This window comes from Diprion similis, chromosome 2, assembly GCF_021155765.1.
Source record: "Diprion similis isolate iyDipSimi1 chromosome 2, iyDipSimi1.1, whole genome shotgun sequence".
NCBI lineage: Eukaryota > Metazoa > Arthropoda > Insecta > Hymenoptera > Diprionidae > Diprion > Diprion similis.
This window is the reverse complement of record NC_060106.1, coordinates 20,047,297-20,074,192: the sequence shown is the minus strand read 5'-3', so window position 1 is coordinate 20,074,192 and position 26,896 is coordinate 20,047,297. Positions and strand designations below refer to the sequence as shown.

Here is a 26,896-nt window from a genome sequence, read left to right as displayed (position 1 = left end):
CGTTTATAATAATATCTGCGAAAAAGAGCTTATCTAGCCTATTTTAACTCGTGTAAGTATATATACCTCAACACAAGACTAATAAATAACCTACTGAAAATGTATTACTTTAGTTCGTCTTATAAATGATTAGTTGTAAATGGTTTTCCATGTGAGATCAACCACTGGATATAATATGGACCTTTTTTCTTATGTTAAAATCTTTAAGAGAAGCCGAAACATTGATTATCGGGAACTTTGTAGTTCAAAAAATTTTTCTTATCGAAATAGACTCTCTACTGTGTAATTCTGTCATACTGTGACTCTGTCACACGAAAAATGTCACTAAAAAGATTATCGAAGGAACGTGAATAAACTTCATACGTTTAAAAAAATAATTCACACTGTTTATTGGAATAATTTAACAAAGATTATAGATGTAAGTCTTACGCTAAAAGAATACAGAAATTCTCATCAGCCACCATCGATAGAGGGACTCGACGAGAAATATCGGGCTGCATTGACGTAAAAAAAAAGTGATTTGTTCTACAATCTTTGCAGCACATCGCACATGCGCACACATTATACCTGCTTATAAGAATTAATTTTCCGCTAGCAGTTTACGAATTCCGGATAGTCGCACCAATTCGTTTCCGTATTGAAACTGAAACCCCGTTGGCAGTAGAGCGCGTTTGGCACGGCGTAGGCTGTGCTGCATTCGTAAAACTTGCCGCAATTGTAAGGATCCCGGAAGTAACCCTCCTTCGTGCACACCGGCCGCGAGACGTACGGAGCTTCCGTAAAAACGTAGTTCGCTGGTTCCATTGGATGATGTACGGGCATCGATTGCTTGTCGACGTAGTTCGCAGGTACGAAGTCCTGGTTTCCCGGCAGAGGTAAGGACCATGCCACGTTAACCAGGACAAACAGAGTCAAACATGCCGTTGAAATTCCCGCCGTCATTTTCGACCTGCAAGCGACTTGGGAATTTTGAATTCGGATTCCCCTCGGAAGTTCAATAAGCGGAAAGAATTTCCCCCTTTTTCTTAGTTCACACATTAATTCACATAAAAACCCTTGTAAGAAATATGAAAGAATTGTTTTTCAGATATTTTGGAGGATTGAAATTTCACCCGCAGACGGAGGAAGTTAAAGATTTTCTTTATTAATTTTATACAAGTATTCTTCACGGGGTTTAGAAGTTGTCGGATTCATTGAGTGATGATTTTTACTCACCGTTATAATGTTTGCAACTTTTATAAATTCGGATATTCTGCACGTAGTGGATTTCAGAGGAGCGTTAATATCCTGACGATAAGTCGAGCGACGATTTGCCAGGGAAATGTGTATACGTAGATTATCGGATCAAGAATTATCCTTCTCGAACTTTATGAAAATTACTTGAATCACGAGAATTAATGTAACAACGTATATTACGTACGCGATTATGATGTGTACGGAATTTTTGTAGAGTTGCTACTGGCTCGTCTCAACTAGATGTCACGCTTATATATATTTCAGTTTTTTCGTTATCACCTTAATTGCGGAGAGCCGTCATTCGCTCAATACTCAGTATACAGGCGCTTCTTGACCTAATACAGCGAGGTTAAACGGTCAGGGCTAACTGACCCTGACCAATCTGCTAAGATGAAAACTTTACTTCATCAGGAAGAAAAATAAGCAGGAAATTTATTTATCTTCATCAAAATTAATTCACGTATATTTTAACTTGTCGATTTCCTACAAAGTGGAGACTATTTTTTTCACGTTTTCTTTATCTTAAATGAAATAGGCATGAGAAGTGCAATTCAAAAATCAATTTATACGGTATTCGTCATCTTCGTTTCCACCTTCGAACTTCCTATTTCAGTATCGTGCATATAGCAAGAAAATAAACGAGCAATTCATCTCATTTCGACCTGCGCCCGAGCCTTGACCTCTCGGATTTGGCCCACAATTTTTTGTACGATTGTTCTCACATTAGAAGCATTAATTTTTTTTTAGGTTCTTTCGACACGGTTTGAATTTTCTACAATTTTTTAAAACGATTTTATTGATCGATGCAATTTAAAAATCTGAAACAATTCTGAAAAACCGGGTGTCAGATATAAAAATTTTTAAGTCTGGAACCGAAGTGTGGAGATTTTTCTTTCTTACTGTTTCCGAGCTTTTTCCGAAAACAAACGTTAAAGAAATTAGAAGCGGGAGTCGTTGTACTACGGATGGTTGCTGAAATATTTTCATATGCGACGCCAGATTTTTGAAAAAATTTTCAGACGTTTTGCAAGATATTTTTTTTCTTTTTTCCTTGGATTGCTAATAAAGGTTTTTTCAATCACGATCAATTAATAAAAAAGATCTAATTTGAGATGATAAAAAAAATGATCAAAAATCCGGAGTGACGTGTGAAAATGTTTCAGCAACCATCTCTACAGTGAAATGACTCCCGCTTCTAATTTTTTCAAATGTTTTCTTTCGGAAAAAGCTTGGAAACAATAAGAAGGAAGAATCTCCCCACTTGAGCTGCAGGCTTAAAAATTTTGATACCTGAGATCCGATTTAAAAATTTTATTCAGATTATTAAATTGTGTCGATCAATAAAATCACTTAAAAAAAACTTTGCAAAATTATAATCGTGTCCGAATGCGAGAATAATCACATAAAAAATCGTCGGCCAAATCCGAGAGGTCAAGGGTCGGACATAGGTCGAAATGGGATGGCTTGCCCCAAAGGAAAAAATTGTTTTACCGCAAAGTTTGCTATCGAACTGTCTAGATGGAATTTCCGAATACCGAGTATCAAGCGATGACCTCAGGAAATGTTTACGAGGCGGCCTCTAAGATTTGTTCATGACTTTATATAATTACTTATACGATCCCGGCATCTTTTTTCCTTCATACGATAGCTAAGTGACCTTAGGGTACAACGCAATTGAAATTACTGGAAATAATAATTGCGTCAAAGCATGTGTGATTTTTATCGTTTACACGTGTAGGTGTACGGACGTCTATGGTGGTGTTATTTTCACACGTATCTTTCTCGTGATCCAGAATGGCAAAATAAGAAAAATCGGTCACGTCAGCTTTTCTTCGTAGAATTTTTTTTTTTTTTACCACCGATAGTAAACGCTTCTCCGTATAAAGATATAATGTATTTCATGTTATGCGTTCATCGTGTAACGCTAAAAGATGTTGCATGACGTATGACGTAGGAAATTCAATCATAAGTATTTCGTTGCACGAAATCTGTACCGATTATTTCGGACTAAACGAAACATAAATTACTATTTCAAATTTGTTGCCAAACCATTGGAGAGATAAAGGAAAGAAAAAATGCTTTATAAATCGGAAACGAAATAGAATATTTCACAAATGAGATGTTGACGTGTATCTGCGATGTTATACGGCATTTTTAGAGCAGAATCCGCTCTTTGATCATAACTTATCACAGATCGCTCATTTATCGGTAATTGGCTCTGATCGAAATCGGATAAGTTGCGAAATGGAAAAATTTGAATGTCATGAATCTTATCTATGTTTTTAACGACGTTTCACGTAACTGATACTTATTTTTCTTCGTTAAGGAAAAGTTTACGATTAGTTTAGACCGTGTTCGTTACTTGTTGCTCTTATAGTCGTTGTATCGCAAATGTTGGTTCACAGAGATAAACGGACGACGAATAATCAGCGCTAACAGCTGATAAGGAACGTAAACCAAACGTCATCGCCGATTAAATAACGTTGTACGATGTACACATATACATACATTACTACTTATGTATAACAACCATTCATGAACAGCGGAGACTCGGTGAAGGCTGATCTTTGCGATTAATTGATTGAAAATAAAAACCCCGAAGACGTATTCGACACGTGACCATGATAAAGATATATAATGCAGATCAAACTTAAGGTCGGAAGTAAATCTAACGAAACAGAGTTTTGTATATATATAAAAAAAAAAAAAATGTATGTTTATAGTTTTTACATTTTTTATCGCTTATCGTCGGCGATCAATTATTTATTTACACTATATCGACGACAAATCGGGAAATTGATTGACGTATTTGTATTTGATTACAGGTTTCTTTGGTGAATTAGTATTGTTTAGTTCAACCGGACTGACGTTTACGGTGCTCGTAGTCAACTCGACGGGTCTCAAAGATCCGAAAAAGTCTGTGACCGGTACGTTCTTCGGATCCCTTCTGAAGAGGTCTTTTCTCACACCGACCGTTGATATGCAAAATCTTTTCGGGCACACCTTTAGCTGCGGGGAAAAAATTATAAATGATTATGAAACGGACAGTAGTTTTGGGAATTTCATTACCCGGATATACGTTGAATAATAAAATATGTTTTTCTTCCGCTAGGGATTTTCCAGTGAAACGGACAAACGTTCTTGTTTCGATGATAAAACGTTCGTTCATTTCTCGCGGGAATATCGAGCTAAGAATTATCAATACTCACAAATTCGCTCAGTGTTTTAGAACTCGAAGGTTCTACCGTTTCCAGAAAGTCTAATGCGTAATAGGTGTAACGATCGATTATGTAAACTCCGATTGCCGGATCGACGTGATGCTGGAAAGAAAATACATTTTGCGTGTAATTGATATCTCTGCGGTAAAACGGAAGAGTCCGAAATTGATTAGAAAATGAAAATAAAATGCTTCTTTTCGTCACCGCCGGCGATAAGCATGACTGAGTGGTGCGAAGTATTTCGGTTTATTTTTTATAATCGTTAAAGCTGATTTGAATTCTCTGCGAACTGAAAGTTTAGTAAGACTGACGTTGGCACACCATAAATGTGCATCAAATGTCTGTGTTTCGTTTTTTTGTTTTTTGTTTATAATGGAATTAATTACGATGAAATAGGAGAATTAAGAATGACACTGGCTATTTATGGTTAGCGTTTTCCTGAACTGATATTCCATTGGAAATATACATTTTAAATGATCTAAGATGGTAAAAGTGTTCACGAAAAAAGAGGAAAAAAAGTGAGAGAAGAAGTCTAAGAATAATTTTTTCAAATTTATTTTTAGTAGTATATTTTGTACGTATGATAGTTTATTTTGCGAAGCATTTTCGTGTTATATTTGAGTGAACTTGGAAGTATGAGATAAGATCTTCCCATCAGGCAGCCAACCTTTGATCTCGCACGAGCCAAGATACAATTATTCTGTGTTGTTTACATCAACTGAGACTCATAAATCTTGTGTTTTAAAATAGAAGTTACACAAGGCACATTTTTAAGTTTCGGCAAATTCATATACTTTACCCCGAAGAGATTGAAATAACTATTACTTGTGATCTTCAAGTCAGTTAAAATTTAAATTTAGCGATCAAAAACGGAGAGGACAAAATACATGTGGTAATCTAATCTTGTGCAAAAACTGAAAGGCCCTGTTTAATTTTTATGCATCCTGCAAATCAGAAATTTCGAATAACAATTCAGCATTATTTGGGAACAGCCATGGGGAATCAAATTCAATGGTTTACAAATTTTAGTTCAGTAGTCGGATCAATGTTAAGGAATTAAACAGCCCAGGACAAGATATATTAGAAAGCATCGAAGAACTGTAATAAAAACAAGGTTTAAATTTAGAGCTAAATAATTACCGACAAAGAGTCTTCTCCGACCAAACTGGAAGCCACAGCCAATATGTTCGGCGAGTAAAACTTTTCGTACATAGAACTCGCCTGGCAGGTATCAACGACGAATAAAATTTCGTGATATCTCCTCTTTTGCCACATTTGCTCTAAGGCGTCTCCCAATTCCTGGCTTGTTATCTCTTCAGAGTCTTGAAATTTAAGAAATCCGTCACCACCGTGACCAGTAAGATAGATTAAAATGTTTGACCCTTCGTCAGTGAGGAGTTTTTTAGATCTAGGAGTCTCAGGAGGAAGTCTGCCTGTCAGTAACCTGACAAAGTTTTCCACAGTGACTTCGTAGCCCCTGTAATCGACCTCTACGTCGTCGCCATAGACGTTTATGTGCTGCTTTGCATTGTTGAAAACAGTAGCAGGTCGAGGATTTCTCGGGTTACACGCCATGTCATCGGCTATCATTAATATTATCTGAGAATCCGGTATGCCGAGGCGTTTCACGCTTCGGTATATCGACAAGACATTGGCTACGTGTCGATAGTTAAACCAGAATCTCGATGTGTCAACTAATACCGCCCAATTGTTTGAGTGCCCGGTTTCTGTCACCTGAAACAATTCCATTTTCATTTACCAATTTTCTGAAACAGTAGCAACAAGACGATGCAGAAATTATGGCAGCTCCTAATTGCGGCATTGTCGTTGATTTTGGGCGTTGGTCGCGTCGCCGGGACCAAATTCTAACCTTAAACTTTATCTGCGACTGAATCATTCTGTTATTCGTTCGTTACGAGATCGGTTTTTGCTGCAGTAAAAATTGCGAGGATGAGACGTACGTCAGGAAATTTACAGGAATAAATTTAAGCCCTGATAGTAAAGAGATTTAACATTAAATCGTGTTGAGCTTAACCTAAAACTTGACGTGTAACCGTACGAGTTGTGTGTTGTTCACCTTACCTCGAGTGAAAACGCGGATAAGAAACACAAGGAGAGAGTGAAAAGTATCACCCGACATCGCATAATTACTATTTTCTGTTTATTCTATTAGAGAAAAATATCACACAGTTTGATTTTCGTGTTTCGTCGCGTATTTCACTTGGTTAAGTGAGCGTTGTTGCGGCTCTAACTCTGTTGTGACTGACAGCGTTCGAGATTTCGATTCCTCGTATCGCAAAGTTGTTGTCACGATTCTGCGTATTTCAATTGCAGTGGTGTATGTACGGCTGCGGCACCTTAGGCGCTGCTGATTAACGCCTGCAAAACGGCAATCATGTTACACTACGCGGATATTGAATGCCTCGGAAGCCATTAATTTATACGCCGCTTTTTCGTCGAAAACCACGTTATTTCACAATTCCTGCTATATTCATTATTTTATCGACTCGAGATTTCGTTAAGGTTTTGTACTGATGTAAGCTAAAACAAGCTCTAGTAATGGAGATTGAAGAAATTTTCTCGACAAATTGACAACAATCACGGTTTCAGGTAATTTTGTCGACGTTATAATAATTTATTTAAACATTTATACACCTATATAATGTTCCACAGTCTTTAAAGTATGTATATATTTATAATTTATATTGTATTTATACATATATCGTTTTAATCTGTATCATTTTTAATATTATATGTTTTATCGATTGAAAAAAATAACCACGACGATTTATAATTTTGATTAATTTTTTTCACAGTATAATATCATCCAAACGAAATAAGAATTTGAATTTTATTATTGTAATACGTCGATTGTCAAAAAATCAACTGAGATACGATCACATCAAAATTTTTTTCTTAAACGTTTTCCAATTATTCTTGCTGAATTATTGAAATCAAGTAAAAACGTGATCATGCTCTTGATACAGTTAAATATGTCAATAAATATGCTCTTCATTTTTTAGTGCATATATTCGAAAACATAAAATAATTTAGTTTGTTAGAGAGTAATTATAATAATTAATATTAACATATTCAACATTCATTCGCAAATCTTTTACAAATTAAGCGTACACTTTGATAAATAATGGTATGATACATTTATAATTAAATGGTTCTAGATAACATTGAATAAAAAAAAAGTTGATTGTAAGTATACATCTGCACCATGCACAGAGATTCTAGACACTCGGAAGTCAATGTACAATGATTGCAACGTTGTTTGATGAACGCAACTTCAACTTGATAAATAATATTTTTCATCTTTTTATACAAAAAAACGACATATTTGTACAGAAATATGGCGATAAAATATATCAATACGATGCAGATGTGAAGCGGAGAGTTGTTCAACAAACGAATAATATCAATACTTGATATACCGACGGTATTTATTACAAGCGGAAGTCTCATTGCGGGGTCGCGTCAATTGCTTTAAGGAGAAACCGCGGAGTAAGCAATTCATTTATTGCGATAAGACAAGTGCGGCGCACATTTGTCGGATATAATATATCTTCAATATAGTTTAGGTTTTTGAATTATTACAATATGCAGCGTAGTTAAATGGTTACTAGTTGAATATCGTATCTATGTGAGATATCATATAATAACTATTGCTTCGTAAGCTATAAATACCTAGAGGTATCGTAATTTTATTTTATACGTAGGTATAATATATAATGCGCGGTGGTATTGTCCTAAGTTATTATTAATTGTAATTAAAGTAGTGTGGAATCCTTCTTGCAATATTCATTCTTCTTTTGTAAAATTTTTTTGCCACGCAGTTATTTCTCATTTAGGGTTTGCCGAGAAAAAATAAGTTATACAATTTTGACTTATCAATGATTCGGTATAATTGCAATTGCATTTATGGATCCGTTATACCATATAGTATACCTATACCGTTTAAACTTGGGCAGAATTAAAAACACATATAATTTAGGAATCAAGCGCTATACATAACAATTTAACCTGATGAAATTTGCAGCTGGAAAATCGTCGTTGACCTTTGTTATTATACAAATACATACCTATATACTCTTATTGTCTTCTTGTCTTCTTCTAATCGTTATTATACTTTTCAATTCACGACAAGTTCGTCATCTATACCGTGTATATTATACATTTACATGTATGTATATTTACTGCGACTCGGCACGTGTAATCCAAATCGAAAATTGACAAACATTAATAAAATAGAAATGCGTGTTACACTGGCTTAAGGGACCATAATCATATAATAGCTATCTGAATTGTTACAATAATAAAGAATAGCTATGAAGTCGATATAATTACACTATACACCTACTCCTAAATAATGTGAAAACGCTGGCATTTAATACAATTGTAATAAACGAAATAGTAACAGCAATAATTGATATGTCTAAAGTTTAAAATGAATATAATATATAAAGTGAGAATTATTATAATATATATGGTGATTTATAATTTATATTAATGTTTATGTATGATCGTATCTTACAGGAACTATATGGACGTTTCTACTTATTATTAAAATTATTATTATTATTACTATTATTATTTTACTTTTCGTCGTATGATATATATACCTATATAATATATAGTTTTTTTTTCATCCAACCTCTCGCATAATTAATCTAACATTCACAATTGTTACCTGTTTGCCTGTAAATACACGCGCGCGATATAGTACGTGTACATTACACATGCAAGTACATAGATAATAAGGAATACATACATATGTATAGAGAGATTTCTTAATTCCTTTATTTCAATATTTATATTATATTTTTAAAAGGTTATATTTATAGAAACTTTAGATTTGAAAAAAATTGTTTGACTAAACATTTAGATTTTGTTTTTATATTATTTCACCAAACTTTTGCAACGAGGTAAAGCTTTTAAATTATTTGAAAAAATTCTCTTTTCCATTTTCCATTCACAAAATAACGATAGAAAAAAAAATTATCAAGTTATCCGTGGTCATTGATAAAATTTCCTACCAACGTGAGAAAACTGATGAATTAGTCACAGTAACTTTGTTGTGGTTGAGAGATTTTTTTACGATCACAGTACCGATCGAGAAAACTGCATTTAATCAACGATGGGTTGAAATATCCTAAAGAATCGTGAACTTTGATATCATCTGATGATTTCGAAGAGTACCGTGAGAATAATTAATGACCGCAATTTGCACCACTGCGTTAAAACTATATACATACACGCGTTCGCGTCGCTATGAGGCATTCGTCAAGCGGTCTATTTCCGGAGCGGCAAAAGGCTTTGAGGTACATCTTGTGCCGTCTGTGTTACCGGCACTTTGCGGATAAACATATCGTAAATATTGCAACGTGTGTTTACAAGCTCTTCGAGTGGCGGCGCAGTCGCGCGCATCTCGAGAGCGAGCTCGCTCTAATTTAGATAATATATCTCTCACCTCTCGTCGAGCTCGCTGCACTCTCGTCGAGATTCTCGACGTGCCAACTGATCCCTCGTCGTCGCTCGAATAATTCGTCGTCGACGGTTTCAGCCTCGTGTCCTTCTCGACGTTTTCAATTGCGATTCATTATTTATCCTCCTAATTTCCCGGGTCAATTAAGTACATGCCACTTTGAACGACCGCCCATTGTCAAGCCTAATTAGCGCGTCAAGTGAGCTGAAATTGATTATAATTCCCGATTGACATTCTCCACGTCTAATTGTTCTGTGCTCACGATTGATCGATTATCAATTTTTCCGATAATTCTTGAGCGGAAAGCTCACTTCTAATTCCCGCTATCTTTTCTTGTAATGCAACTGTCGGCGATATATTTTTGTTTTTTTCTTGATTCTTGCAGCGGGGTTTACCGACCTTGGATATTCGGAACGATCCATTTCAATCAGTTTCTGATTTCCGGCCGAATTTGACCTCGCGCTACCTTGTTGGTGTGTGATACAAAAAAGAATACAAGAAAGTATATGAAATGGAGAGACGGGGTGGATCGGATAACGGTTTATACGATGTATATACTTACAATAGAGATACGGTATCGTCGTCGACGAGTTAATAGATTAATTAAATAAATACTAAACTTACGAACTTTGAATTACTGGTCTATCTAAGTCGCTACATTTCGAATACTCAAAAATTGATTTAACGTCACTGCAGCAGACGAGGTATTATCGCGGCCGTTACACTCGCCGTCGGAGGGCACGTGACTGCAGCTTGATAAGAGATTATCCGTATGTTGGCGTATCAGATACGCGGTCGTCGCTCTCTTTGGTGTCCAGAACCGGTCAAAACCCTCCAGTTTCGACGGCCGCCGTTTAGCATCGTCACAGAAGTCGCGACTCGCGTCTTGGAGCCCCACTTTCCTTCACCCTCGACGCGTTTTCGGCCAGCTCTACGTCGTAGGCGAGTGACGTGTTGTTCCCATCTGCTCGCATGGAACCAAAAAAATTACCCGGGATATAAGATTTTTTTTTTCAATTATCGAACTGATTCAACAATTCACACGAATCTTTGCGATATTTTTTTTTACTTGCTTTCGAAGTTTTCGATTTGTATAGCGGTGTGTTAAAAAGTTACATGCCGGAACGATTCGTTCAGGGTTAGCAACGCAAATGACGTCGCTCCGCCGGCAGATAGGCAACCGAAGTTACATCTTACACGCAGTAAGTACCACAGGTGTAGCTTCGGTTGCTTGTTTGCCGGCGAAGCGTTGATCGCATCGTTAACCCTCAAGGTATCCGCCCTGTATCGAGAAGACCGGGGTAAAGTGCTGCACGCAAAAAAAGATCGGTATCATGGTTATTCGAACGGCATATTCCGATCAAGCCGTTTACTTAAAACAAACGGAAATATTCCACTTTCCAAACTAGGAGAATAAAAAAACAGAATTTTTTTTGCTGACAAAGTGGGGTACGTGAAAAAAATGTAGAAAATTTTTTTTTCCCCAAATATTACACTTTCCCTTATATTATGTCCGGTCTTTCTGTGAAAAAAGAGTTGAAATAAACTGGAATTAAAATCAGTTTTACCGAATTAACCATTTTTTCTTTTTTCAGCAGCAGGAAACTTCCTACGTTATATATTGTACAATTTTTCAAAATTTTCGTTGGAATTTCGTGTCACGCTGTGTACGGGTTCTGGCGATGTAGTGTTACGTGTTCGCGTTACGTGAAAATGACCGCACTGAATGTGGTGTGAGTTACACGTGCGTTTCGTATCTGCGGCTGCAGGAGGGGAGGGCGAAGAGTACGATGGAGGGGTTCGAGGGGAGATGATGGAATGTGTTTTCGTCCGAAGGCTGGCCAAGGGAGGACAGCGTTCGGTATAATACCGAGGTCCGAATCCCCGCATCATGGGTGCGATTCGACACGTGCGGAATATCATCGAGCTTGAAAAGCAGCTGTATGAACGGTGTGCATGTGCAGCAGGTATGTTATGCACATGCAGCTTCAGTCGATCGAAGTGCTGCAGTAACGCTGAGTGCAGTTCAACATCATACACGACAAGAATTATTCCTGATACCAGGGCTTGCCAAATCTCAATTGTGCAGTAAATAGCGTTATATACCAAGACAGCTGCACCACGAGTCTAGTAAGTCGGTTAGAAGAGGCCTGAATTCTGCAGGACTTTCTGTTATTTGGGTCAAATTTTAAATTAATGATTTCACAATACCCTAAATTTTACAGTTACATCCTTGGACCAATTTAAATGCTCAAGTTTAATCGAGTTCCGACTCCGGAATGTGAAACAACTTTTGAAAGAAGTTACCCAGGGTTGATGATAATACGAGCGAACATTTCAAATGATTTCTAAGGTTCCATTTTTTCAGGGTTGAGAAACGACAGTGTATCTTTACGTCTAGGTTTGCATTGTGCTTGGATTGCCCGGTGATATACGCATAGGGAATATAGTGCAAGCTTAACGAAGTGCGTAACTGTCCCGTATTAGAGTTGAATGAATACTGAGGACAGATTAAAAAGGTTTAGGAGCCTCGTTAGTTTTCTTCCTTTCTTTTCTCATTAGTTTTCTCCAAATTCTTGGCCGTTGATATTTTCCAATTTATCTATCGATACAAATCGATTTAATAAGGGACGGCCACGAATACTAAATTTCGAAGCTTACCGAAATTCGAATATTGGCAACAATGTGTGTATAGTTTCTAGAATATATCAGTGTTGACCACGCGTTTCGTAGCGCGTGTGCGGTAGAAATGACCTGCGCAGATGATCTGCGCAGACTCGGAACGACGGTGGAACCTAACCTCTAAGCCTGCCTCGAAAGTTTTACGAAAATGCCGCGTTTTTTGTGCGATTCAAGAATATTGCTGTAAAATCACGAGTTCTTGTTTCGATTTTGAGGTATCTCATAACCAGATGGTCTAATATTAGTTTCTTTTCACGCATATAGTTATTCAAAATGTCTCATACTTCCGTACGAAATTTTTTTTTAATATTTCAATATCGCTTTCACCTTTTTCACCATGTTTCAAGAGTTTCTGTATAAAACCCGAACTTTGAGTAAAAATTTTTAAAAAACGAAACGATCAAAGGACTTCAAATTCAAAGACATCGGGTATCAATACTAAATAAACGAATTCCAAAAATAAAAATGAAGTCCTAGTGTATGGGCATGACTTCCAAACTTCTTAAAACCTCTATAGGTTTAAAAACTTTTGCTGCATGAGAAAAAAATGAACTCAAACGTCGGGGAATCTCCTGAAATTCGTGTAAATGCCCTTTTAAAGCAGGTGTACCGCGGCGTCTCTTTAAAGCCAGACCACAGGGTTTGCTGCAACACGGCGAGCCGGGATAAGTTGGGTTCGATGTAACGGAAAGCATGACCTATTCGAGGTTTGAACCTTCTCCCACTATTCGACGGTTCGAAAAAACGTTTAGGAAACCCAGGTAGAGGCCCATCTGCGATGCCTAATTGAGAACGGAGTAAAAGTGCGCCTTGCGAGAAATCTAAATTTACTCAAGCTGTCTAAATGCGTTGACCAGCGTGAGCTTGCAGCTTCGGTCGGTTTGACCGCCCCTCGATGATCCAGATTCTGCGGAGCCAGATCAACCAACACTAACCTAGGCTACGAAACCACGCGGTAACCTGAGGCATTCCGCCGGGTATATGAGCGTGCTTTGATCTTTACTCGGACTCTGTGTTCTATCCGCGAACTAGCAAAGCTAAGGCTTCTAAAACCGACTCCAACAATGAAATTTTGAGTAAAATATCTGCGGGCCTCGTTTTTGGCTTGGGTTATACGTATGTAGGTATTGTTATGTCGGTGCATGCGGTGTACAAATATAGATTGCGGGTGGATATAATAAAATGAACAGCTGTCTGCATTCCTGGCTGCCAGAATGTGGTATTTGAAAGTATAGCGGGCGTGTGTGCGTGTGAGTTTGGATAAAAATGAACGTTGTTTTCATTCAAGATATAAGCTGCTGTAGGGCAAATACATGCACCGCGGCCCTGCACGGAGAGAAATTCTCCCCGGTTTGAATTGCACGATGTATTTTCGATTTTAGGAGTGCCTTCAACTCCGATCCCCCCTTCCCCCCTGCGCCCCTCTTTATACCGCACGAACCAACAGCTCCGATCTTTTTCGGATTCTCGTTTTACTGTCGCTGCGTGACGATACTGCTGCTGCCATGTTGTATGCGCGGACTTACGTCGTGCCGTGTTTAAGTTATCTCACGAGCGAGCTTCGGCGCCTCGTAAATTTGTCAACCGAATGTGTGTTATGCACGGTGAAAAGCGCGTAACATAAATTTTCACCGCCAACTAGCTATGCACACATGGTCACGTGGGTATACGTATTTTCTGTGTAGGTACGCATATTCGTACATGTGGTCAGCTGCGCGCTATAATTACTGCAAACGGAAGAAATTTCCCTTCTCGATTTTCGTAATTAAGACGGAACGGAAATGTATTATAACCACCTATATCTGTGTAACCGCAAGTCAGCATCCTCAATTTGATATTTCCTTTTGTTTTCGTTTATTTATGACCCCAAGAAAGTAGGTGCGCCTTGTTTAGATATTGAACGACGAATTTTGATCCAGTTTTTTGTTACCATAACGATGTGTTTTGAAAACAATTAATGACATGTTTTACAATGTAAACTCGGAGTATTGAAAATCGAATAAGTTATTGAATCCACAAAGCTCTGAGCTGTTGTCAAAATGTCATACAGAAGGGGTGAATTTGTTATGGAAAATAAATTGAAAACAAAGTAAATATTTGTTGTGAAAAATAATTTGTTTTACGAACCTGCGTGAACCGCAGCGTCGTAAAGGTTACAGGGTCCAGGATGAAGGGTTTCCAGGACAAAGCCCGTCAGGCAGGCATCCTTAACGATGTGACACCAGCTGGGGTAGGTTATATTGTTGGAGGCGCAGTACTGGGGGGTTGCGGCGGCCGAAGACGAGGACGAGGACGAAGACGAAGACGAAGACGGGTTCCGGTTGCGTCCCCGGGGACATCGGTAGCTGCAGGTCACGCATCTTGGCCTGCCAGATCCCATCTCCGTCAGGCACGTCTGACCTTCTCGGCATCGGATGCTCGAACAGTCTGCAGCCTCTGAAATCAAGAAAATCAACTTTTGCTTACCCATCTGTACATGCATCCTTTAAATTCCTCCAGATTACTCTCTTCTATTAAAAGAATAATTAGCAATAAATATATTGTTATTGTTAAAATAAATTGTTTAGAAAAGATAATTTAGATTGGAAGTATATGACATCACGGGACTAATTTCGCCTGAGTTTATGCAATTCAGGTTACATTTCTACCGAAATCCAACCGCATTTTGGTAACTGAAATTATATTCTACCGAAGAACATTTGTTTCTGCGTAAATACAGGCGAATTTATCCTGCGTTAAATTTTACCCGCGAAAAATTTGCACAAAATAACCGGGCGTGACACATCATAAGCTCGTCGGGATTGAAATTCACATGAGATAATAGGGGAACAACCGTCTGATCGACAGAGTTGCTTTTACTTGGACGATGGTATTTAACCTGGATGATTACGAAATGGGGGGTATTATTGTTGGGGTCTGCGGGGCTTCGTCGCGGACTATTTTTATTGTATACGGTAGACATATATAGCCCTAGACGTCGGACAACTGCGCCGAAAAATCGGAAGCAATCGTTTGGATTTAATGAGGTTGCAGCCGAACACGTGCGGGTCAACGTACGCTCCCCTACTCTATTTTGAAGGTCAACAATTTAGAAAACGACTATCCGGCTAGCCGGCCGACGACCGATTATTAACGGTGGCTGTGCATGTATTGTTGCATAATTTTTTACTCTTTTTCACAGCTATAGGACGCTGTGCCACGTGTCGATTCTCGGGTCAAGGCTCCTTGCAAATTGACTAGCGCATTTATATCGGGCTCCGAAAAGTTCGTACTCATTCTCGTTGCACGATTTCGTCGCGCCGAATTGAAGTTGAGTAAATTTATTAATCTAAATCGGGACCACTGAATGCTCAATTGGGACGGGGTTGAAGTTCCCAGTTTGAAAAGTTCGGAAAGTGACTAATTCCGAATTATTTACTGGCAAAACTTGAAGTTAAGAAGTCAAACTTTTACTCAACGACAAAGTTTCAAATTCAAGTTTCGATAGAGTAAAATTCTGGAAATTAAAATATACTAACACAGTGGAGTTTACTCAACGAGTGGGTGTAAAAAATTAGGAAAACCAAAGATAAGAATTCCGAACGTAAAGATATCGAAAATCCAAAACAAAGAAAGATCATAGTGGTGGTCAAATTCCACCCAGCCAGAAATTCACAGAACTGAAAATCTTCGATCATTCGGAATTTCGATGTTTCAAATTAACAAATTTTCTCATTTTCGTCCTTCCGGAATATGGCGCTTCCGGATCTTTCCAAATCTAGAATTTCAACCGCACCCCGGTGAATTTAGTAGGTATTCATTCTATCGTTCTCTCACAATTTCGACGAACCCGAGTGGAAGAAATGGACCGCTGACTAGTATATCTTTAAATTTATCCCAAAGAAATTGAGCAAAAAATATGATGATGGGAAAAACAGCGAGCAAATTAGTAGCTCGTTGATACGTTTCGAGTCGCTATATCATCGCTCCCATACTATGACCAAGGCGGATTCCACTCTGCTGATAATTATCTGGCACGTATACATAAAGTGGAATCTGAGACGAAGGAGGAGCAGCGGACGGGATGCTGGGAAGACTCTGAGTCTGCGAGAGGCATGCACATGATCAGAAGCGGGCTGCCTACGCAAGCGGCATAGAAATCGGCAAGAAGAATCGCCGCGCAGCTTCCTTGTTCGCTGATTGCGAGCGAGCTGGCCTCCGAGGGAATCGGTTACGTATGTAGCCACGCTCTGCCATCCCTGCCCCTCTTCGGCCAACATAAGTAAATATCGCACGTACATCTTCCTGGCCGCCGCTCATTGTCGGAGTCGCGTACCACCTAGACACCAGACTCACATCTCGGCTTACCGGGGCAAAGAGGCCGCGAGATTAACCCGATTAGGCTACCCGAGATTCTCACTACGCCACGTGCACCGACTCCTTCCTGCACTCCGTGTTTCTGTCCTGCATTCAGGATCGTGCTTGACGGCAGTGGGTGTATCTGCATTTGCTCGTTCGCCGGAAGAAAATAAAGAATTTTACCAACAGATGTAAACTAGAGATTTCAAAACCGATTTTTTTTTTTAACTGAAATTCACTGAGATATGATAAACTCAAAAATCGAGCTTATACTCTTACAGATACTGTTTGGTGTTCTTGTGGATTGGAAAATTGTCAACTGATTAAAAAAAAAAAAACAATTTATTTGAATTAACAAAATGTTTCTTTCGTTGTATTCGATTCAACGTCAAAATTCCGTACAAGATGTACATGAAATGAAGGACTTGAATTTCCATCAACTGCAACAAAGTATAAGTTCTCCGAGAATTCCCGTCCAATTAATATACGCTCGGCAACACCTGCAAGTGCTAATACCTTGGGTTGACTTTGCATTCCACGAGTTCGCGAATCGTACAATAAGCAAATTACTTAGCGCTTTCAGTCCAGATGGTTTCACGAATACCTGCGTGTCTTTCGAAACGAGTAGGTATGTATATTTGAGGAGTCCTGCTGCAGTAAAGGAAGAAAAGATCGAGCCGCAGAAGGATGAAAGATAAGAAGCCAGCGCGCGAAGATGGGTATTTGCGCACTAGTCTTGGCGAAGCTTTCAGTAATTGTCTCGGTATTTTTAACCGCACTTTCGACCCTCAACAAGTTTATGGCCGGTAGAGTCCAGTCGCCACATCTCCTCGACTCTACCGCGGCGCTCGCTCCTCGAGGACTTGAGACGACCCGGAGACCCGGTGCAGGCCTCCTCCCTTATTGATGTTTGCTTGAGATTCAGCGCGGGTAGAAACTTTTCGCACCTCTTTCTCGAGTGTTGACCCTGCGACACCTAGCACGCGAATCACCCCGACCACCATGTTTGCTTATTTGCCCAGTGACCGCTGCTCCGAGGCATTGTGTGCATACCCTCCTCTTCGCGGTCACTTCGAGGTGCTAAGTGCTCCACGTCTCCTCCTCATCGCGGCTCTCGCTGCACTCGCTTCTCTTCTCTTCCACCTTTACACGCAAGTACTGCCAGAGCTTACCACACAACGTCAACATCGCCATTCTTTGCTCCCTCTGACGAATTTCAGCCTCTCCCCGCATCTCAAACGCCTACACATTGACTACCACTGATTGATCCACTGCCTCTATAGTTTCCTGATGGAAGGTAGAAGTAAGGTAGTCCACCGTGATGTTGGGTCCAAAGTCCAGACGACGACGACGACTCGACTTTCTGATTCGAAGTTGAATTGCTTCGAAGCTCTAACCTCATGATTCCTCATTCCATAATCGCGTTCTTCTCGAGGCATACCTATAATTCGAGCCGCTCATTACCGGTCGAGAAAATGCCTCGAAATGATGATCGCAGCTCGCGCCGTGCTGTCCGATCCTAACCGGATAATTAAGTTTTCGTTTCGGTCGTATCGTTTCGTCGATTGTCTTGGGCTCAGGTGTAGCGTGAAAGTGAACTGGTTTCATGGGGTTGTGCAGCGTTTGAAAGAACCTTTCGTACTCCTCGAGTATGTTCTCTTCCCGTGTTCAGCCTTGCCATAATTTTGAACCTCATGCTTCAGCATGATCAAAAACTTCAAATGTTACAAACATGAAATTCCAAGAATCTATGAACGGGCTGCTATAGTCTCAAGTTCCAAATTTTCGCTTACTTGATGGAGTCAATGACTCCTAAAGAACTACTTAGCGAGACTTGATATCAATGATAGTTTGACCTTTCACTCAAAGCTTTAGTCTCATACGAAATTATGACCTGTACAATAGCCTGTCTTAGAACTTCTCCCTCTAGCCAAAGAAAAGCTCAACAATTTCGTCCGATCGAGCCTAAATATCCGTGAATACAATCGTGACGTTCACCAGATCTCTGAGGGAGGTTGGTCCTCTCAGAGAGTGTTTACATTCGGTGTATAATGCACATCGGTAGGTACGTCATCCGCAAAGGTAATGGTGGGCGAGGGGGAGGTAAGCGCGGGGATCTCCGTCGGAGGCATTAAACTCTGGGGCAGAGTTTGCGACTGGGGATGGGAGGAGGTAGAGGAGGGGGGCGGTCCCTGGTGAGGCCCATGCACGGTGAGTACTGCAAAAAGAATGCAACGGAGCCGCTGCACCGCAGCCACATCGTCGAGTTCTGGAGCCTCGGCATCGCGGCTCGACTGCCTGCAGACTCGGCGAGGTTCTCGCAGCTCACTCCGATGGTCTCTTCGTCCTGCACCGGCTTCTAGCCGGCTGAATGTGCGCCTGTGTGCTTGTGAGAAGTCACGAGTGGGGCCCAGGGCCCAGGGCCCAGGGCGCGTAACGCTCAACCTTGTTTACATCCAGCCATCCGGGAGATGGGAGTTGATGACCCCGTCGGTAGGCACGGGCGCCTATCTACCCGCCGAGACACCGCACACCGATCTCCTTTCGCTCTACGACAAGGCAGCAGCTTCTTCTTCTTATAGTATACTTACTCCAGATACCAAGGCGATACCAGTGCCGACGTAGTAAGCGTTCCGTATATCGGTCCTCAAGTTTGCATTCCCAGATCGCCGGGTCACGTTCTTTGTTTACATAGTATGTATATCATCATGCATCGCCGTCGAGATTGTTTTCATCTTGCTGCTTCTGCATCGTCTATTCCTGCACTTCATTATTATTAATCTTGAAGGTACAGCATTATATGAAGCCCTGCTGCAGTGCTGCAGACTCGTAACAATGATTGTGCCAGAAGTTTCTTCTCACTCGAAAACAGCCTGGTTTGAATTTTGTTCGTTTAACAAATGTCTTCTTCTTCATGTTCTAAATCAAAACTAATTTCCCCTCGTCCTTGAATAAGGGAATCTTTTTTTCAGTCGGTGAAAAATGTGTGCAAAAACGGTGTATCACTGCATTGCAAACCGAAATGCACGCGCATCAAATCACGCGATTTCATTCGAAGGTTCAAGAAATTCTCGTCGAGTTGTATTTCGTCTGCTTGTCAGGTTGATCAACCTAGTTGCGCGATCGTGGCCAGACGCCAGCTAGGAAAATTACCAGACATCCCGAGGTTATTTTGCGTTGACAGTTTGAGACATCCAATGGTGACGGGTCCGCGTTTGAATCAACATAATCTTGAAAGCTCGAGAGTATAATTGACAGTTTTCGCATTTGTCCAAGCACAAGGAGTTGGCGAGCCTGTCTATACAATGCTTTCGAAAAACTTGGCGCATGCGCGCTCCGGTGTTCAGTATTCCGAGACTGTCGCATGAAACAATTTATCGAAGAAGCTGTATAGGCACTCATTGAATACTCGGGAATCGAAAATTTATCGGATATCGTGCGGTAGTTTAGAATATTTATCACTTATCAGCCTCCCAGCCCCGTTGTACCGTGCTCAAAAAATGGCTCTGCCGTTTGTTTATTTATCGACGCATTAGTTTGTTTATTTTTTTTCAATCCACCGACCGTCAAAGCTATGAGCACATCGCGTGCGAGTCGGTTCACCGCGAGGAGGAAGAGAAGAGGATGGAGGGAGCTGCGCCCTGCATAAGAAATCGACGCGGCGGCGTCGCCGGTTTATTTTCGGAGTGATTGGTTGCGGTGGCGTCCCGTCGTAAGGACTGACGGCGCTGCAGTTACCGGTCGCTGGCACCGGGAGAGAGAGAGAGGAAGAGAGGGAGAGAGGAAGAGAGAGAGAGAAAATTTGGGCAGTTGGGGCCTTGCCTGCGTCGGTCGCGTGGGCGACGCGACGCTCGGTCAACGAACCCGGGGGCAAGGACGTCGCAAGGACACCCGAGCCGGACGCCCCGAGCGAGACGCGACGCCCTGTCCCAACCCTGAACACGCGACCACCCCCGTCTGACGTCGCTGGCAGCAAGCGACGTCTTGCGTCGTGGCGAATTAGGGGCGAGTTAGGGGGAGGGGGGGGGGGGGGGATTGGAAGAGTGGAAAATCCCGAGGAGGATACATAATAATTAATTGTAAGAGAAGAAGAGGTGTAGAATCGAAAGAGCGAAAGAAGAACTATTTTATATGGTTACAGGAAAAAATTGCCGGTTGGATGTTTTCTAGAAGGTTGAAGGTGACGATTTGTACCTTTAATTTCCAAAGTTTCCAGCATTTTTATCGTTTAAAGGACAAGTTCAACAGTTGAGCTTTTTTTCTCTTGATAAAACGCGTCACTTGTTCCGGTTGGATAAGTCACTTATTTATATATATAAATATACAGAAGTCGCAGTGAGTCAAGTTGTGAGAGGTAACCTCGCGAGATCGAAAAGGTATATGTATTCGAAAAAAAATAGAAGTCAAAACGAGGAAAGAAGATCATTGGAACCCGTTATAAGACGATTAGTAGCAAAAGATGTTCGCTCGTTAGAGATATGTAGGAAATGATCGAGCACGTGCAACAGAAAGTGAAGAAAAAGCAAGAAAGAGGAAGATAAGGGAGCTTTTTTACTCGTGCCTTTTTACCCTTCGGATTGCAGAGCGCGTGTTCACGGTACATACATTACACGTACCTACACATATGCACAGAGACACGTATGCGCAAGGTATATAGGTATAAGGTAATCGAATAGGCGGAATTATTATTCGAGGAAAGATTCTCTCTTTATGAATGCCATACCTTTCGGACTTTACAGCACCTGCCAAGATTCGGGGGATTGCAAACAGGCAACAATAAGGCTAATTCCGATGCAAAACGGCGCTGGTATATCGCCGTGGTGCGTTAGCGAAATGCGTACGTATTTCCACATCTCTCTCTCTCTCTCTTTCTCTCTCTCGCTCTCTCTCGAATCGATGATTTTTTCCTCATCCTCCCCCTTCTTTGCATCGTTTCTTTCTTCATTCCCCTTATACGGGTGATCCTTACGATGCCCAACGCCGCTGTCGAGCCGCTGCCAGATATTGGTCAGGCAAAAACGACTTCGGAAACGTGCAGTTACGACACTGTCTTCTCTCGCTCAAAGGTCTCCTCTCATTTGGAATTCAGGCATCGTCAGCTGTTTTATGGCAATGTTAGATTCTATTTTTACGGCCTCGCTATTCCTGGCCCTAAGTTACCTATATTTAGACCGCAACGAAGGCAACGGCGTTCCCGCATACCACCGATACCGTAGTGCACGCCACATTTTTACCGAACAACTTGACGAATATTCCATTTTTAACGATATCAGGGTAAAGCCGTCGAATTTTAACCCCATGAGTGTTTAGTACCAGTTGATTCGGAATTTTGTCCACCCGATTCTTTACACTGCAATTTGAAAAAAAGTTGGAAACCTGGATGTACCTCGAGTCCAAAGTTTTGTTTGGTTAGTGAGAGAAAAAATTCCTAGACACACGATTCTTGTTTGTACATCCTTTTCGGTATTTCCGTTACGTATTAAATCAGTACATCAGAAATTCGTCGAAGTTTTTCCGCGTCCATTTTCCCCCTGAGAGACGAAACGAAATCCAATTCGAATGTAATCACATAATCTATCACACTAGCGTACTAAAAGATAATTTTTTATTCACATTCACTATCATCGAAGTCACATTAACATTGTTGGAGATTTTCCGAACGGTTCTTTCTCCTGGACTAACTTTTCCTTTGGACTGTAGGTACCATCACTCGACTTGGAAGATTTCATTTCGTTCCTCTTTGCTTATTACCATTATATCACCTTTGTTACCATAATCATCATCGTCGTCGTCGTTGTCGTCACCGTAATTCTTATCCTTCTTTATTTTCTGTTCAGCGAAATGGCACGCCAGGAGTGTCCGGTACGTTATGCGTAATGACACCGTTTCACGTCTCTCTGCGGATCTTCTGGATCCTTACAGCTGCTGAGACCGGCGGGCAAAAGAGGCCCAAAGCGGGCCCACCCAGACAAATAAATTGCGTAGAATCCGGACTGCGGTCGCAATTGAATACATGGATATTAATTCCTGCAGCTACCGTGTAGATGGCCTCTAGACCCGATCTCTGAATATCCCGTGCATTGCGTGCCCGCGCAAATTATGCACAATATTATTTATCACTTTGTTCGATCTCGATTCGTCTTCTCCGTACCGCCGCCCTACGTTCTTTTCGATCTTCTATAACTTCGTCATCTTGTATCGGACAAAGTCTAGACTTACAAATATCATGAAAGTGAAATTTTACAGGGACAGGTTTAACGCTCACGTTTATAAAGTTTTTTGAAACGTGCTGCTCGTACTCTGAAGAATTTCAACTTAGTCACATGTCATTGGTATTTCCATTCCACAGGTCTTTAAATGTCTCGGTGAAGATGTGAGAAGGAAAAAATTTCATAAAAATTAGCGGGAAAATTGGCGAGCTAAGTTTTTTTAACAAAAGAAAAAAAAAAAGTCTTTCGGGCATGAAATATGAAAATGGCGCTCTAAAACGAAGGAATGAATAAATGATCGACTCACGTTTGCATCGTCCTTTATAAGCGACGGGAATGGCTCGTCCAGCTCTGCAGGCCGCGAGACGAAGATGGCAGGCGCTCTTGTAGGTGTTTCCATCGGCTCCGCATACCGGCCGATTCCCTGCGGCCTGAAGGGCCTTGTGAATCCCGGGGAGTCCGTGATGGCCCTGGACCGAGGGAGCTGGACACCTCCGGGCGCACTTGACGCAGTGTGGACTCAGGTTTTGGTCCAGGAGGCAGCTTCGACCCGGACCGCAACGCACCCCCGTGCACGAACCTGCCCGACACTTGACGCGTTACTTCCCTTGGTGGAGGTCGTTAATAACTTTCGCAAAACGCGCTCCCCCCTCTCAAATCAACCATCAAGACTGTTATCCCCCTAGAAAAAATGTCTGCTTCATCGCAGTAACGACTTTTCTGCTCAAAATGAGAGTTTTGGAATTACCAGCTTATATATTCACTGCAACAATCATGAGGAACAAGAGATTTTTGTTTTAACGAAAAACGACACACCGAGTATTTTTTTTTTTTTTTTAAATCAAAGTCCATGAAACAGTTGTCTTCAAAATTGATGTCAAGATTCTTCATGACACTAAATTTGCGGCACAGTTTCTCTGTATAATCTTTCAATCTCATCATTGAATTGAGAATATAATTTAAGTAATCTTTCCTCATTTCAAGATTCAACATAAAATCTAGATCAGACTTCATTGATGGGCTTCGGTAATGAAAGAAAAAAAAAATGTACCCATTTTAGTAACAATTTTCACGGGCATTAGTTGTACAAAGAACGAAGCAGAGTATAACAATCACGTGTGTCTTATCTGGGCCAAATACTCACTTTGACAGTGGCCATTGTACGCAACAGCCAGGTCGTGGCTGTCTTTCCTGCAGGCCCGCTTCTTCAGCCTGCAAAGACTCCGGTAGCTCCGTCCGTCCGTTCCGCAAACCGGACCTCCACCACCCCTTGGCGCCTTGCAATCAGAATTGCAAACGCACCTCGGCCGCCCCCGACGAACGATGCACTTCTTTCCCTCCTCGCAGCGAACCTCCGTGCAAGTTTCTGCGTCAGGATAGAATAGAATTTAGGAGAGAACGAGACGAATCAAACACGTCAGATTTTCACGATGAAAAGTGAAGAACAACAGTTTTTCGATGGTTATTTATCGATATTTATAGCGATTCACAAGGAGAGTATCAGACTTCCGGATCACAGAGTCTACTTATAAACTTCTATCGTAGTTTCATCGACGTCTGATAGTTTCCTTGTAAGCTAATCAGGCTCTAGTCTTACCTCGACAAGGCCGACAGGGAACGCCACCCCCTAAAACCCTCCAGAAGAAGAGGGTACCGCTGTCCAAGTCTTCATCGGAGTAGGCGGTTGCTGCAGCGGTGTTCGAGGCGCAACAGTCCTCCCGGGATATTCCTTGTGCCAGTAATTCGGTGCATCTGCCGTTCCGGATGGAGGACCAACATATACCGCCTGAAAACAAAGATGGTGGTTTCTTTTTTTTTTTTTTTTTTGCAAGTATTCGTGAGTTCACGGGGAAACACTTTTCAACCCCATTCGTTGATGCAACGCGTTATAGAGATCGTCATTAGGGGGAGAAATTTGACAGACGCTGATGTCGAAATGTGGGAACAGTTATAAAATTATCGTATAGGGGAATAACGGCGGTCCAATGTTGAGAGTACCGTATGATAAAGAAGAAGAAAAAACGGAAAATAGAAAAAAGAGTCAACAACTAAAGAAACGAATGTTATATACATTCCGTTAACCGCAACGTTATAATAGCGAACAGTAATTTTAGACGTATACCTGTATATATGAACTATTCAGTAATACCAGTCACGCTAATGACCAACACAATGCTTTTGAGTGGGCCTAGACCTAAATTACACATGTTCGTTTACTACAGTAGAACCTCGTCTGATCCTCCACTGGTACTTCCAAATGCGCCTGCGCAAAGTCTTTCGTTTGTTTAGACAGGCTGGCTAACTCTAGTTGGAATCCAGCGGAACTACGTTAATACGATTGAGTGTTTTTTTTTTTTTGAGGTTATTAAAATTACCAAGGAAACCCAAGTTCTAGAAGCCTCCGAATTTTGATAGCTGAGATAAGTGTATCAGTTATTGACACGTTTATATCCAATTATTAGCTCTTTTATTTTACAAAATTATAAATTGACGGCAAGAATTGTGAATTTCTTGATTGCTAAAACCAACTGCTAGAGGGGTTAGACGCTGCAAATTTATTATTTGGTAATGTCAGAGCTAAGGATCAATCGGATACAACCAAAAAAGGTCAATAATTGAGAGAGAGTCAAGAACTGGTACACTTAACCTTACTATTTGGCTGAAAATGTGTCGGTCAAACATACAAGCAGACGAATTAGAGCCCAGCGGGAATAAGTCGAAGCTACCAATGGAATGCCACGATTTGGCGCATGCGCATTCGGAGTGCAGCTGTCAAAGTCCGTGAAATAGGCGAAGTTCTACTGTAGCTAGTCTACGCGGCAGTTTCCTTCCTTCGTCATTGTCATGTCGTCGCGGTTTTTTACAGGTTGAGCTCACTGTAGCTCTGTTGGAATTTTGCTTTCTCATACCGCAGGATCTCCGCAGGCGAGCGGATTCGACCTCCAGTTCAACGCGATGCGTATAAGCTGTTCGGAATTGGTCAATTTTCCGTTATTGCATTCAGCCGTCAATATGCGAATATTCTAGCGTTGCGGGAGGAATTGTAATAGCGCTAGCGCAATGAGAGGTAACTAAAAGAAGGATCTAGGCTCATTAAAATCGCCTAAGATTGCCGACGGGTATGCGGCGGTGTTGTGCCGTGCGTTGTGCTGATCGGAATGTGGATCCTAGCTAACTCGCGTAGAGCGGCTAGAAAATCGCGCTATATAATTAACCGTCGAGTAACGAGAGGGAGAGAGAGAGAGAGAGAGGAGGAGAGAAGTGAACGATTAGCGCTGCGCTCTGTGGAAAAGTAGCACGAGGCTACGTATCCCCACACAGCATGCGCCATTATGCACTTCAACGTCTCGTTTCTACGCGATATTCTAGCCGAGCCTAGACACCGTGTACCCTGAGTCTGATGGATGCAGATTGCAGATGCAGGATGCAGGAGAGCGGCGAAGGACGTGGAACACGCCATCAGCCTCCGCTCGCTTCCAGGCTCGTTATGCAGAAATGCGAGCTGGGGTGCAGAGCGAAATATCTGGCCGCTATGTGTCGGCAGAAAATTGACGTTTAATCTTGGCAAAAAGGTGGAGAATTTTCATCCTGAATTCCAGTCGCACTCGCATTTATCATCATTCATTAAAATCACTCCCGGAATTATTGAAATCCTGACGTTTTTTTTTACCCCATTTGAAATCCGTATTCGGAATACCTTATACATAGTCCGATATGACTCG

General features: G+C 41.1%; 2 protein-coding genes across 2 annotated transcripts in view; both read right to left on the bottom strand.

Moving 5' to 3' along the window:
* Positions 1-379: 379 nt before the first annotated feature.
* Positions 380-6,710, bottom strand: LOC124416538 (putative GPI-anchor transamidase). The gene is made up of 5 exons (XM_046897706.1): positions 6,537-6,710; positions 5,595-6,188; positions 4,446-4,556; positions 4,019-4,245; positions 380-949 (listed from the first exon to the last, which is right to left on the bottom strand). The coding sequence occupies exons 1-5, from the start codon at positions 6,597-6,599 to the stop codon at positions 592-594; spliced, it is 1,353 nt and encodes a 450-aa protein (XP_046753662.1). The 5' UTR covers positions 6,600-6,710; the 3' UTR covers positions 380-591.
* Positions 6,711-10,408: 3,698 nt separating this feature from the next.
* LOC124416540 (follistatin-A) overlaps positions 10,409-26,896 on the bottom strand; it is a 29,295-nt gene continuing 12,807 nt past the window's right edge. Inside the window, exons 2-6 of the mRNA XM_046897707.1 lie at positions 24,772-24,960; positions 24,319-24,540; positions 23,482-23,754; positions 14,755-15,063; positions 10,409-10,909 (exon numbers count right to left, since the gene is read on the bottom strand). Coding sequence (XP_046753663.1) covers positions 10,809-10,909; positions 14,755-15,063; positions 23,482-23,754; positions 24,319-24,540; positions 24,772-24,960 — 1,094 coding nt within the window. The 3' untranslated portion in view covers positions 10,409-10,808. The remainder of the gene's footprint in view (positions 10,910-14,754; positions 15,064-23,481; positions 23,755-24,318; positions 24,541-24,771; positions 24,961-26,896) is intronic.